At 40.7% G+C, this 15,661-nt stretch overlaps 1 protein-coding gene across 13 annotated transcripts in view; it reads left to right on the plus strand.

Moving 5' to 3' along the window:
- Nucleotides 1-10,802, plus strand: part of LPP (LIM domain containing preferred translocation partner in lipoma) — a 677,058-nt gene extending 666,256 nt beyond the window's left edge. For all 13 annotated transcript variants that reach the window (XM_047874816.1, XM_047874813.1, XM_047874824.1 and 10 more), the window contains 3 exons: nt 909-1,087; nt 6,713-6,833; nt 9,936-10,802. In XM_047874816.1, coding sequence (XP_047730772.1) covers nt 909-1,087; nt 6,713-6,833; nt 9,936-10,064 — 429 coding nt within the window. In that variant the 3' untranslated portion in view covers nt 10,065-10,802. The remainder of the gene's footprint in view (nt 1-908; nt 1,088-6,712; nt 6,834-9,935) is intronic.
- The last annotated feature ends 4,859 nt before the right edge of the window (nt 10,803-15,661 follow it).

A 15,661-nucleotide genomic window follows, 5' to 3' on the forward strand; every position in this document is an offset into this window, starting at 1 on the left:
AGACATCTCACTTGGAATATAGCATATAACAAGGTTGTTTAGTAGACAGCATGGGATTCTAGGGAAGGATGGAAAGTTAATAGCCAATTTTATCAATCTTTCCAAGTCCTGATCAATATATGGTATCCCTTTTGGTAAGGGTTTCATTTTTTAAAGCTCAGCATATTTTGTAAGACAGATAAGTTGACTTTCTTTTCTGTCCAGGATGCACAACACTAAACTTGGAGGTGGTGTTCGAATCAAAGCTTTAAATAATCAAAAGCCTCATGGATTATGCTGAGCCCTGATTGGGTTCTACAACTGGCATGCTCTGTGAGTCTCCATCATCAGGCACACCCTCCTAAAATCTTAAGGTCCTTGGTGACCCTCCCAGATTTTTGAAGACTCATCAAGTTTTAGAATAGTGAGGTGTTCTTCCAGTGGAGAACCTTGGTTATGCAGTTCAGGGGGTCAAACAACTACAGCTGTGAGCAAAATCCAGCCCACTTTTGTAAGTAAAGTTTTATTGGAACACAGTCCTGTGCATTTACAACTGCCTTCACACTATGACAGCAGAACTGAATTGCCGCAACAAAACCAGAAATATTTACCGTGCGTGCCTTTACAGAAATGTTTGCCATCAACCCTGCAATAGTGGTAGAAAAGGGACGGAAGTCAGAAGACATGTGTTCTAAATGCTTGGTTGGCCACCTACTACCTGGGTGAATTTAGAAAAGACCCCTGATGTATCTTACGTGTTTCCTTGTCTCTGTAATAAAGGTATGCACTCTGCTTTCTCCCAAGTACTGTGATAGGCACATGAGCCAATTGTGTCTGTAACAAACACTGCTGATCTTGCCATAAGGTATTAAATACGTCGAGCTCCTCAAGTCCCAGTTTAACATTGGTGTTTATCTCTCCTTCCCCAGAACACCCTGGAACAGTGCAGTGTGTGCTCCAAGCCCATCATGGAGCGGATCCTGCGAGCCACCGGAAAGGCCTATCATCCTCACTGCTTTACCTGTGTCATGTGCCACCGCAGCCTTGACGGGATCCCATTCACCGTGGACGCTGGTGGCCTCATTCACTGCATTGAGGACTTCCACAAGTAGGCAGTCTACTCTGTCCCCTCGAGCCTGCCAGTCCCCTCAAGAGTCTGTCCTTACTGCCTGGTGTCTAGGCCACACATTCTTCTCTCACAGAGCTGTAGGATCTCAGGATTTGATAGGACCTTAAAAATGGAGTTTGTTAATCCCCTCTTCTAATCCAGGAATGGGTGTCCATTAATCCATCTGGTCCTTCACCCCAGTTTCTGCTCAAAGGCTTGCCTGGGGCTCATCCGTCACATCTTTGTGTGGCTCTGATTGTGAGAAAGTTGACTCAGATGCAGAGTATGTACGTTGGAAATAGGCAGGATACCAGGGTAGCCCTCCCTGGCCTCAACACGAACAAGATGTGTGACAGTGGACAAACCGCTCAATTTCTCCGAGCTGTTCAGTCTGGTCATTAGAACAGAGCCTGTCTTAAAGCTCCCCAGGTGTAATAGTCCACAGTTCTCTCTGGCGCTGACCTCTACGTCTTGCCAGTCTACAGATAGGAGGTCACAGGGAGGTGGACGTGCACAGAGAGCAATCAAGTCTGTCTTCCTAGTATAGGCCTCGCACGTATTTGGGTCCGTGTCACACCATTAGCTGTCACATCTTCCCGTAACCTGTTTCCCTACCCAGGCCTTCTCCCCCTCAGGATGCTTTCCAATAAAATTAATGCGTGCAGTCTTGTGCAGTCTTTTGAAGAGGATTAGAAAGTAGAGTCTCAAGGTCAAGGGAACTTACTCATGGGCCTAGAAAAATATGTCCTTCAGTTCTGTCATTCATAGGGCCCTCTTTCCTCTGTCATAGCTGTGGTGTTCATGAAAATTGTATGCTTTTTGTTTTGCCTTCTTTTTATTTGGCCCCTTTGTTAGTTGGCTGATTTGTTGATGACATTCATTACAAATATATAGTAACCATATGAAAGCTATAGCAGTGATTTGTAAATGGGAGGCACGGAGGCTTTCTGGCTTACTTACGGGGCAGTCTGAGTCTTTGAGGACAGTCCAAAGCTCTCACGGAGATAAAGCTCATGTGGCTCACCAGTTTGGGTCTCCATTCTACGGCCTCCAGATGTGCCGTCTTGTGGGTTATTTTTCACCGCTCTGTTGACTGTCAACAACCAGGAGGAGCTTGCCACAAGCAGTTTGGGGCCTTGAGACTCCTATTTTAAAAAAATGAATTTCCTTAGCACTTTCCAAGTAGCAAAGAAAGGGAAAACCTCACCAAAAGACGTGAGGCTGAATGAATTATAAAACCCCAGAGGCAGGAATTCTCAACCTGAATTAGACAAGTAAGGGCTCACTTTGAAAGGGCAGTCACAGCATAAATTGTACTTCACGTTATTGATATTTTTAGCTTGTAATTACACATGAAAAAAACCTGCATCTATTTAAGGGAAGTGAAAAGATACCAACGGGGAGTGTGTTTCTGTCACTGTGTGCCTCCTTTCTTAGACTTCCCTGAATCCAAGACTGATAGATGTAATCAGAGCACACATGTTTCTGTTGCTGGAAAAGACGGATCTATTACACCCCCCAATTAAAACAGGAAATCAATTCTGACAAATGGAAGTTTATATCTATGCCATTTATCTTTCATTTCTAAGAGTGAGGAGCATAATTAGAGACTTGGGACTGGTGACATAAGTGTGTGGGTCTGAACACTCCAGACAAGCAGACTTGAGCAGCTAAAAGGCAAAAACCATCTCCAGCCCCCATCTCTCCCCCTCCACCACTAATTCCATGGCATGTTAAAACACAAATTATTTTTCTAAATAATGTTGTCTGCATGATTGGCAGGTATGTAGGGGGGGAGCTTGATCTTTTCATGATTTCCCAAAGAAAAATAAGAGAAATTTTACAGAACCCTGTTTCAGAGCCTTGAAAGTACTAGAACACAAAGCAGCTAAAAGCCTCACCCAGGGTGGGTATTGCAAGGCAAACGAGAGGGTACAGAGCGGGAAACAGCCTTCTTTTGCAGACTGTTTTGGGGGGCCTTGGGCTTGGTCTTTTAGGAAGGAAAGCTTTTAGGAAATCTCTTTCAATTCAGTCGAGCCACATCTGCAGAGAGCCCTCTGGGTGCTCCGTGCTAAAGGAGAGAGATACAAGGAGAGAAGCTGCCTGAGTAGAAAATGCACAGACACACCGAGAAAAACCCCTGTCAGCAAGGAGCTTGCCAGAAGGAGGGGAGGGAGTAAGTGCAGAGTATGTGTGATATCAGGCAGAAGGGGCCAGACACGATGAGACAGGCACAGGCGAAGGCTTGAACTGGCAGAGTCCGAGATTACTTGGCCCCGGGATCTGGGTAGGCTTCTGGAAGCAGAATCTGAAAAGTATTTTAAGTGAGAAATAGAAATTCCTGACAGCAGGAACCACTCAGGAAATAAAGAAGGGGTGAAGTGGGGAAGGGCGTCTCTACATTCAAGGAAGATTTGCTTGGCTGTAACTAGAGCAGCCTGAGAGTGGAAGCGAGATACGGAAGGCCCATGAGAAGGGATTGATCTCGCCTTCTTAGCATCCTGTCTTCTAAACTGGTGCTGCCCAAATGTTAATGTGCTTGCAAGTCACCTAGGGATCTTGTTAAACTGCAAATTATAATTCAGTAGGTCTGAGGTGGGACCTCCCAATTCCAAATTTCTGACAATCTCCCCGATCGTCTTGGACAGCACTTTGAGTAACAAGCTTCCCAAACACTATTTGTAAGGCTTTGTCAATGGGCCATCCCCTGCATAACCACCTCCAGTCAATGCTGGCCCAAGTCCTCTATCCTATTGGGTAGCAACTCTTCCTATTTCAGATGACTGTTCAAACCAGTTCCCTGGCAAACTGTGTCCACCCTCACCTTCAACACACACACACACACACACACACACACACACTTTCCCATTTCACCTAAATGGCCTTCATTCAAGGTCCAACTCAATTACCACCTCCTCTGAGAAGACTTCCCTGACCTCAACCCTCCCCTGTCCCCCTGTTTGAATTTGTATCTTCCTCTCTGTGTTCTGCAGTTTTGTAATCAGCTATAGCTAGTACATACACAGCCTGATTAGTAATAAAGAACACACACACACACACACACACAATTTTACACTTACCACCTTGAATCATTTTTGCAATTTGGCAGGATATGTATATCGCACTTAATAGAACAAATGCAGAAATAGATAGAACTCCCTCACCAGTCTGGCTGCAGGAGTCCTAGTTTATTTCTGTATTCCCAGTGCCAGGACAGTGAGCTCTGAAAAGCAGGTTTATTTAACTGACCTTTCATTGTGTTGAGCCTTTATTTCACTATCTGTGCTTTCTTATCAGAGACATTACACTCATCCATTTATTTGTTTAATCAGCATCCATTTGTTGATTGCCAGAAATGTGCCAGCACACAAGATGATTAAGACTGTCCTTCCCTGAGCCTTGGCTTCTGTGGCTATGAAGCAGAAATGATAAAAACTATTTCTTCATAATGTTGTTGTCAGTAAAAACACGAGGTCAAGTGTGCAGAGAGCTTAACAAGCCTTGGCACTTAATAAGCACACAATATATGGTAGCCATTTGAGCCATCAAAAGTGTTTTTTATCAAATTTACTTTTATTATTATTATTATTATTATTATTATTATTATCTGCTGAGTGAGCTGAGCTTTGAAACAGACCACCTGGGATTTAGAACAGTCTTTAAAATGCCGGCCAAGGAACACTGTGGGGACTGTGAAACCACTTCCTGTCTTCCCTTTGTTTTTTCCCATCATGGAAATGAGGCCAATTGGTAGGAAGGAATCCTTACTCAGCGAGAACACAATTTATGCCTTTCCAAAGAGGAAGGACTTTAAGATTGAACATAAAGGTCCAAGTCACATCTTTTTATAGAGGAAAATGGCAGACACTTCATTTTATGAGTGGTAGCCTGAAATTCTACTGTCTGCCCTGGTCACAGAAGTTGTTTCTGGAGATTCAGAGACTGAGCAGAACCTGCCAGCTGGAAACTTACAGTAGAGCGATCCCCGAAGATGTGCAAATAATCACTACTAAAATAGGCAAATTCAGGGAAAGATATTTTATCTTAGAGAAGTAATTCTACTTGAGGAAATAGGGGCAGGCGCGCAGTTCAATGATAGAAAAGATAGACTTCTGACCCCACAGAATTTACAGTCCTGATGGGCTTGGGGAAAGGAAATTCTACAGCGGATTCCAGAAGCCTGCTTATTTCACTACTGATGACCCAGATGCAAAAATAATCAGGTAGTCCAAAGCAGTCTTTTTTTCCTTTTTCTTTTTCCTTTTTTTTTTTTTTACCACTGAGTGTAAACTTCTTGCATAAAATGCCAATTATAACAACCCTGATTACTGCTGCAGTTGTACCCTGATCCTTTTAATTTTTCTTTCAGAGCAATCAATTGATCTGCTGCTTAATTCATATTTATTTAGATTGCAGCCATACAGATGCCTTTTGGCTGCTGCCAAGAAAATTAATATGTACATATAGAGTATAATGTATGTAAAAATGCTTTGACAACCATAAAGTGCTCTGCAAAGTATTAGATTACTATCATTATTTCTTTTTAAGTCTCACTACAAATAGATAAATTTTAACATCATTAATCTTAAAACCATTACTATGAAAAAACTGAGTTGCGCAGTCTGTTTGTCCTTTTTTTTTTTTTTTACCTCTATCAGCTTTTATCCGTGGCCATTTCAAATCATGTCCTATTTCACACCTTCCCAAATGCTACCCCTAATTTCCAGGAGATAGGGATGAATACACAGCCTATATTTGCAGCCTCTTAATCTGCTCTGAGAAAAAAATTTTAGGGCCATCGGTCACATTCAGGAATGTTAAGAGATTAGGAAATGTTAAAATTCCTCACTAACAGTTAACCTCAAAAACACACATATATGTGTCTCTATATGTATAAGTGTTCATACCTTTTGGAAGTGCTAAAACCCTCTGAAGAATAAAGAACTTGACAGCTTTTTAACTTTTTCCTTTTCAAACAAGAGTTTAACACAATCGAAATGTCAGAAGTACACGCTTGGTCATAGCAAGTTTGGTGTATTTCAGGTCGCTAACTTCTGCTGTTTTGAAAAGATATGTGGTCGAGGTTTCTTGTGTTAATTCGTAGAAATTAGTATAAAAGAAAGAGGCTCTAATAAATGGGAATGACACAGCTACCAACCTCAGAATATTTGTGGAGGGCCTGGGGAGTACATATAAGGTCTAGAAGTGAAAGTCAAACAAGATGAGGTCAAGGAAAAGAAAACATAGTAAGGGCCGCCAGGACCCTGCCCTAACCCAGGATTTGTGTTTGCAGTCTATGCACAAGTGAATTCTATGTCACATACCATGTGACCAATAGCTTCTAGATGCTCTTCATCCATAAGGATTGTATACACTCACTCCCCAGCCTCACGAAATCTCACTTTATGATCTAGAAGGACCTCAAAAGTCACTGAGTCTAAGTCCCTGATTTTACAGCCGAGGGAACAGACCCAGAAAAGGATCGTGATTTGCTCAAGGTCATGCAAGATGACAGAGCAGAGGTCCTGACTCTTTACCTACCCCTCATCTTTCCACTTGTGGGTCTCACCTGTTTGTCAGTGTCTATGCTCAATGTCTAACCAGAACTGTTGTCTCCATTTTCAGGAAATTTGCCCCCCGATGTTCTGTGTGCAAAGAGCCTATCATGCCGGCCCCGGGCCAGGAGGAGACTGTCCGGATTGTGGCTCTGGATCGCGATTTCCATGTTCATTGCTACCGGTGTGAGGTCTGTGGTCAGCACCCCCACACCCTGTCAGTGCATGGCAGGTGCTGCAAGGCCCAAGGGAAATAGGTTTTCACAAACAGCAGTTATTCAATCTGGGGAAAACCCCTGGTACCTGTGTTCATAGGACTTGGGTTTTAGATCTTACGCTTTCATTTAATCCTGGTGACCCTGGATAAGTCACTTTACCTCTCACTCTCAATTTTCCCACCTGTAAAAAGGGCTCAAATTCTTATTCACCTCCCCAAATATGGCTGTGCCACTAAAATACAAAACTGTATGTTAAAGAATCATAAACCACAAAGTGCTAAATTAGTAGGAAATGGTATTCTTGTTACTATTATTGTCATCGTTATAATGAGGTTTTTTTTTTATTTTTTTAACGTTTATTTTATTATTGAGAGACAGAGAGAGACAGAGCATGAGCTGGGCAGAGAGAGGAGGAGACACAGAATCTGAAGGAGGCTGCAGGCTCTGAGCTGTCAGCACAGAGCCTGACATGGGGCTCGAACTCACAAACCATGAGCTCATGACCTGAGCCGAAGTCGGACGCTAAACCGACTGAACCACCCAGGCGCCCCTATAATGTGTTTTTAACTGTGACTCTGATACTCCTATGGGATGGAGATCCATTCTCAGCCATTGAGAAAGATAAGATCTCACTCCTCTCCAAGGGGTTGGAACTTGATGCTCAAAGTCATGGAGACTGGTTGAGTTAGCAGGCATTGACTATGCACATAAGACAGGAGGTCAGGCGGCTGCTAAGAGCTCCAGGGGAAGTATGCACAGGTGCTGTGGGAATACGTACAAGAGGCCTGTAATCCAGGTTGGAGGGCAGTAGTTAGCAGCTCTCTCTTCTCTCTGTAGGGAGAGTATGAACTGCCTATTGCCACACCCTCCCATCACTGGTTCATCTAGTCCCACTAGGTGACCTTCCAAAGACTAAGGGGCTGGTGGGGTCAGGAGGGCTGGGGGACTGTCTCTGGCTCTCTGGGACTACATTTATTCCACACTCACTGCTTTAGCTGTAGCTAACCACCTGATTTATGTGGGGTTCTTTATTTTGCCCTAGAGCCCAAGTTCCATATAGCTCTTTTCCCTTGACATAAGAAAAGATAATAATAATTAAGAAAAAGATAATAAACTACCAGCTTTTACACCAGATTTTATGACTACTGAGGAACAGCAACCTCCAGCCTTAAAACTGACCTGAATCCTAAGTGTGAAAGAGCTTATAGATGCCTTAGAAGTCATTTCACAGATGGAGAAACTGAGGCGCAAAGAAGGAAAGCTCTTTCAACATTGCTCACACACTTGCTATACATACAAATAGGCTTTGACCTCTGATGGTTTTGTTTTTTGTGCCAAGAGTTGCATGAAATCTGTGCCTTTTCTCCTTTCAGATTAAATGACAGCAGTACAAATTAAGTTTGCTTTGAAATCCTATAAACTTATTTATTTATTTATTTTATCTTTATTTATTTGTTTAATATAATATATTCTCAAGTTAGCTAACATACAGTGTATACAGTGTGCTCTTGGTTTCGGGAATAGATTCCCGTGATTCTTTGCTTACGTACAACACCCATGCCAACAAGTGGCCTCCTCAATGCTGATCACCCATTTTCCCCCTCCCCCCCTTCCCCCCATCAACTCTCAGTTTGTTCTCTGTATTTAAGAGTCTCTTACCGGTTTGCCTCCCTCTCTGTTTGAAACAATGTTTTCCCCTTCCCTTCCCCCATGGTCTTCTGGTAAGTTTCTCAAATTCCACACATGAGTGAAAACATATGATATCTGTCTTTCTCTGACTGACTTATTTCACTTAGCGTAATACCCTCCAGTTCCTATGAATTTTTAAAACAGTACTATAAAAGGAACAGTAAATAAGGAGAGGGCAAACCACAGTTCTAGCCCTGTCACAGATGCTTCATGATACTGGACCAATCGCTTCCCTCTCTGCTCTCACTTCCCCATCTATAAAAACGAGGAGGTTGGACTGGATGCCCATATGGCCCCTTTTGGTTCTAAGAACCATGAATGGTTCCAACACTGTGGTTGACTTCAGGCTCTTCAGGGTTTTCAGGTGATCATAGATGTCTGCTCATTAAATGCTTACAGCCATGTCACTTATGACACGTCCTTTCTTTTTTGAGATGCAAAGAGTTCATTTAATTCCATTATTCAGTTTCCGGAATGCCTCTAGAACTGCGGAATATCCGCTTGCTCATTTTGGCAAAGCCAGCCCTCTGGGGAGCCTGCCTCCTGCTGCCACTGCTGCTGCTGCTGCTGTTGTGTTGTGGGCGATACTCCTTCTAAACTTAAATTTTACTGGCATTCAAATGTAGACATGAGCCCCTGTGACCTCCTTGCTGTCATAGTGGACAGCAAAAGCTGAGCATGCGGCACTTCTAGCCTTTTAGAAGAGTTTCTACTGAAGTTAGCAAGGGGGCACCCACCACCAGATGAAGTATTGTATTTTTCTTTTCAGAGAAACTTCCATTTTCTCCAAAGGTAAGGGCCAATATTTGACTCTTGAATAACGCTTTCCCAAATGGAGCTGCAGAGGTGCTGAGGACAGTAGTACTGTTGCTGGCCCGTCTGCTTGGAAGGAGGCACTCTGCAGCTTGGCTTCTGCCCACCAACTGCCAAGGAGTTCTGTCCCTGCACCTGTGTATTCCTTTTGAGAGATCCTTAGACTAATGCTTAAAGGTCAAGATGACTCAGTGGTTGGGGATCTACCCTTGTTTTATTTTCTCTTGTCCTTGTTGTTGCTGTTTTTGTTGCTTGGGAGAGGAGAACAAAACTACTACTTGGGCACCCAGACCCTGGTATACTTCTCTTCTGGGACTCGCGTTTCCTATTAGGTAATCGGAGAAGGGGGGTCATTTTACTGTTTGTCTTTATGTCCCCAATCTCTTGTTCAGTTTCATTCAAGACATTATGTTGTATCCCAGGGAAGGCTTGGAGGGGGCCTGCGGTGTATGAAGAGGAAAGGCAGGAAACGGCCACATTATGGAGGGAGGCCTTGAATGGAAAGCTAAGGAATTTAGCCTTCACGTACACAGTTGCCATTTTCACTTACATCCTTTCCATCTATCTTTCCAGGATTGTGGTGGTCTCCTGTCTGAAGGAGATAACCAAGGCTGCTACCCTCTGGATGGACACATCCTCTGCAAGACCTGCAACTCCGCCCGCATTAGGGTGCTGACGGCCAAGGCCAGCACTGACCTTTAAGTTCAGTTAGTTGGTGGCGCTAAGAAGAATGAAACACAAGAAACAAGATAAGAAAAGACATGGGAAAAATACAGGAAAGGCAATCAAACCGTGGGATGGTCTCTGTTCTTCGTCTAATATTAACCTTTCTTTAGAAACACATAGATTATGAGATTTTTTTTTTTTAAGTTCTCACCAAATACACATTTCACATTTAATCATGTAGGACCTTGATGGGCCTTTGTTCCCAAGGACTTCCACATTTTTGCACGGATTATACTCCATCCCATTCACTTCTGCATTCCTGTAACTTTTAATCCCTATGTTTGTCTCACTTTTCATCTGGTTGAATGGCTTTTTTTAGTGTGGTATTTGCTGTCACACAGTTTTTTCCTGGGTGAGTCTGCCAACTCACAGGTGCTTTTAGGCTTGAAGGTCTCATCCTATCACTTCCACATTGCCTGTGATCATAAAGGACAGCCATTCTTTCTGTGTGTATTGGAAAAGTACATCTTTCTGTTGCTCTAAACCGGTCATGTCCCTTGGGGTGGGGGGGTGGGGGGTAAAAGTGTGCAATGTATATGTTAGGCAACAAAGAATTTAAGCTGTAAATGACATAGTTTAAAACAAGCGCCTACTGAATTTGCAACCAAATTTGATTGGAAATTCAAAGTCTATAGTGATTTTGGTGCTCAGGGCTCATTTGAAAACAGTTATTGGTGAGATCCAAACTTCAATTTTTTTCTGAGGGAATTACGGGTGGGATATACTGGGGAAAAAAATTGGGGGGGGGGTATGTTTGAAAAGCCTATTATTATCTCACAATATTATCTTAAGAGTTTCCTTTTCCATGCTACCTAGACATAATAATACAGACAAATTTTGTTTTCTATAGAACATAACACTTCCAAAACCATCCCACTTTTCATCTGAGAAATATTGCTGTGTTGTTTGTTTGTTTGTTTATAATATCCAAACACAACTACCAAAGTTGAGTTTTTCCAGGAGGAATATTGCTTATAAAAGAACTGTTCATATTCTTCCTTTTTTTCCCCCAGGCCCAGGTCCTTTTTGCCTGACAACTGCAAATCAGAGCACACATAATAAAATCGTGTAGTTTGTTTAGTTTACTTTTAAAAAGACAGGAAAGCTTGAAAAGATTGTGAAACCACAGTTTCATTACTCTTGTAATCCTGCTATAAATCCAATTACATATTGCAGGAGACATTTTCATATCATCGATGTGACATTTACACCACACTTTCAGACAATCGCTGAAAAAAAAATTGCCTTTCTGAGCTAAAAATATGCAAAGTCTCTGCCTGGAATCTTTATTCAAACTCTTGCTGGGCATTGAAATGCTTGCTTGCCAACTGCAGAACCATTCTTTTGGGTTCTAACTCGTTTCTTTTAAAGAGAGATGCCCATCTTAATAATGGCAGGTTGCCATTTGTAAACTAGTCAAGTATTTTGGATTGAGATTTCTTAAACGTTTCTTCAAGTCTTCCACAAGTATATACTTTTAAGTTATGAAGTATTTTAAATATACACAAAAGAATAAATAATAATATAATGAATCCCTGTATACGTGACACCAGCTTAAGAAATCAAATATAACAGATACAGATCCATTCCCTTGTGCACCCGTCCCTGATTCCACAAATAGCTTTCTCCTGATTATAAAGTGATAAAGTCAATTTTCTAGTCTGACTTTTATTTTAATTTTTAACACTCAGAACATAAATGAAAAATTATTTGTGCATGTTTTAAATTATAACCCATGCCTCAGGAATTCCAATTACATTTATTTTACTGTAGTAGAAATAATTGTAAAACTGGTTTTATTTTCTTGTTTTCAATAAGAAATTCTTAAGCCTTTGGTCCTTAGCTTCATCTAAGTTAATTTGCGGCTTATTCGCCTTGCTCACCCAATAGTTTTGTGTTAGAACTGCCGACGTTATGGCTTTCCACGGTTTTCCCAGAAAACTTTGTCCTTTCCCTACTTTGCTACTCTTGTCATTGGTCTTTTATATGTTTCTTAATGTGAAATACAATGGGATTCATTTTGGGCAGCATGTGAATTTTAGGATACAATAGTGACTGTATCTCTGAATTTCTGTCTTCCAAACTCAAGATCAGACCATGCTGATGATCTCAAAGAGCACTGAGTGTTGGGCAGTTGGAGAGAGAATACAATCTGCTTGAATTGCTCCAGCAATTTGTTGTCTATGAAATACTTGGGGGAAATTGTGTTTAGGCCAAAAGCCCAATTTATTGAGAGATGGATGTTATCTCTTGAAGTGCAGTCATATTATTATAAATTTTGCCAAAAGAGGAAAATTTATGAAATATTTATGCTATAAAGATGCAATAACATTCTACTTGTTTGCTACATTTAAGTCCTTATGTAACTAAATGTTTACAAGCCAAAACATTTTAAAAAGAGAGAGAGTTATAAGAAAATGCTGTCACAGACCCATCACTGTGGCATTGCCAGAATACTGCTTGCTTTCAATCTTTATAGTACATTTTTATCACATAACCTCAGAGTATCTTTACCAAAGAGTTTTAAAGTAAATCTCTTTTTAATATAGACCTATTATACTTTTATAATAATGAATGTGCACACATACATATGCAGAAATATTTAGATTTAGATTTCTTTTCTTTCACAAGGTATATTAAGGAAAGGATCCTACATATTTTATTCCGGGATTTCTTAATTATATGATTTATATTGCTTTCTTGTCTTTTCTATTAATCATTTGGTTTAAACAATGCCAAATCACTCTTTACTGTTCTAGTTACGTGAAATTTTGCCTATAACAGAGATAGAAAGATCATACTACCTTAACAATTATAATTCTTTTGTCTTTTGATATGTCGTCTTGATTGTTATTTAAATTCATAAATAATAGAAAAATTAGAGTTTCTAAGAGAAATTTTTTTAAAATATACTGGCTTTAAACAATGGTCAAGAACACAAATACTTGGTAATTCCGTATAATGAGAGACATGGAAGGGGGGAGGGAAACCCACTATGTCACGGGCTCTGCACACCATTTCAAAATCAGGTATCTTCACTGTCTGGATCCCTAGCTCATAACGGACTCCATGTGGGGTCTCATTTGCAAGCAAAATTGCATTTAAAACTCAAAACAAAGTCATGTGTCCCAACATGAGGCATTAAGGCTTTGAGATGCTGGACATCTCTGCAGCTCAAAGATGCAAGTTCTTTTTCCTGTCATTGACAAATGGCTTTTGTAGGGGCACCTTCTCTGATCAAAATTACTTTATTGGCTGTCTGTTGGCTAATGCAGCAGAGTTATCAACACTGTCATTGTTTCCTCACCACGAAAGATTCTGCAGAGATGTTTATGGTGATGTTTAAAGTGTATAAAACTCTATGTTTAGCCAACTATTTTTATTTGGGTTCAGAGGGAGAAAGAGAGCACTTTTACAATGGGGCTATCCTAGAGGGTTTATAGACTAAAGACAGGGCTCTGAAAACACAACCTAGAACAGTTTTCCTAGTTAGTAAAAAATCCTATTAATGTGAACCAGCCAGGAATAACAGTGTTATTTCTATTTGATATGGTTTGGGCTTCTCTTGTCAAATCTGTGTCGGCTGCCCCCTGATCCCTCCATTATCAAGTTTTGAAGGGTGTCGGGGAAATTATGGCAGCTGCTAGGGAGATCAGGGAAACACTGATGTAACCTCACAGCCTCTCACCATTCCTCTTGGCTTGGAAAGGCTTCTTTTTCTCATATACATTTCTAGAAATATTGCCATTCTACCTTAGTATTTCACATTTGTAGTTTAAACAAGTGATTGTCCATCTGTTCCCTAGAGCTACAGTACATGTGTGTTATGAATGAAATATGACAGCATGTTCCATACCCTGCTTTAGCCATCTGTAGGAAATCAGTAGGCTGAAAAAGATATACCTCTGCAAAATGTGCCTGAAGTCCCTTTCCTGAGACCGCTCTCTTGGTGCACTTTCATGGAAGACAATCAGAGAGCAACATGTATGTGTGCCTTCTGGTTAAAGCCTCATTACACTACTATGAATATTCCACTGGAGAGGCCGTAACATAAATAATAATGTCCCAAGTTTCCAAGATACACTCATCAAAAATGGAACACAAAATTCAGAGAAGTGTGAACTCTTTATCTTAAGGTCTTCTCATAGCATTTCTTTTCTCCCTGTCTCTTGGAAGTACCTTACAGATTCCTAAATTAAAACACGTGTATGCCAGAAGGTGATGTTTTGAACGTTGTTAGGGAGTATGTTTGGTCGTAACTCTGGTTTTAGTCAGATAGTGAAGATCGACTTCAGTTTGAGCCTTCGCCACCCATTCAGCCTATCCACTTTTAGTAATGATCATAGCGTTTTGGTTTGTCTGTTGTTTTAAGTTAATAGTGGCCAGAACAAGTTGAGAACAATTTGAGTCCTGAGTCATTAATATGGGACCACGGTGGACATTTCAGGTCGTTATTTTCATGACAGATAACGAGAACGAAGCTTTTCTCAAGAGACTGTTGTCTGCACAGCTTAATGCATATTATTTCAAACCTTTAAAATATTATCTGATTAAACCTCCATGGTTTGGTGAGAATTCTTCCTCTTTCCCTCTTTACCTCCTCTTCTCCCTCCTTTTTTTCTTCCTGCATTTCTTTCTTACATTCTTTCCTTCTTTTCATCCTACCTATTAATGTTATTGTGCTTGGACTTTCCATAAGTAAATTCTATTAGTGCATTCTGATCTTTACAGAATTAGGATCATATTAAGGGAAGAAGGCTACCGTCAAATATGCATGGCATCCATAAATCCTTCCTTTAAAAGGGTGTATTTTCCAGATTGTGTTTATTCATAAAGTGAGATGAGATAATAGAGTCTTTCAGTTTTATTTCAATGAGTTTTCATCGGGGACTCAGATCATAGAGTTCTTGGCAAATTCATTTATGACTGCCCTACTTTTCTCAGCTACATGGAAAGTGATCTTTCTAAGACTAGGTTAAGAATTTAAAAAAAAAAAATCCAAAGCATTTTGACCAACAAAATAGTCATATTCTTAAGTGGTGGCATGCTATTTTATTCCTAATGAAACTTGGTAATTTTCCTTATGGCAAGGAAAAATGATTATCCTTCCAGAATTTTTACACATATCAGCATTTTGCCTATGAGCATAATATTACATCCTAATAGTTGAACCACGGTATTTTACAGGGGGTAGTCAGTGCCAGAGTTGTTTCTAGAGCACAGATCACAGGCCTGAAATGTGTTTATAAAAAGCAACCTGAAAGGAACAAGTCTGGGTTTCTCAGTAAAGCATTTTGTTAAAATATGGCTCTGATATCCTTTTGAACTCTGGCTAATTTTGATAAAAAGAAAAAATACGCCCTCCGTGCCCATTTTTTTTTAGTTTGTTTGGGAAAAGCTTATAATTCTAGGGATGTATTTCCACTTTTGGTTTCTAGCTTCACTTCCACTTTCTATAAGCTTTCACAGGATTGACATTGATTTTCCTCTTTGAGAGGGTCACATATGAGGAAAGTAAAACATAATGCATATTTAATTCAGTACATAAATGAATGTGCCAAGTCTCAGCGGGT

This window comes from Prionailurus viverrinus, chromosome C2, assembly GCF_022837055.1.
Source record: "Prionailurus viverrinus isolate Anna chromosome C2, UM_Priviv_1.0, whole genome shotgun sequence".
In the NCBI taxonomy this organism is placed as follows: Eukaryota; Metazoa; Chordata; class Mammalia; order Carnivora; family Felidae; genus Prionailurus; species Prionailurus viverrinus.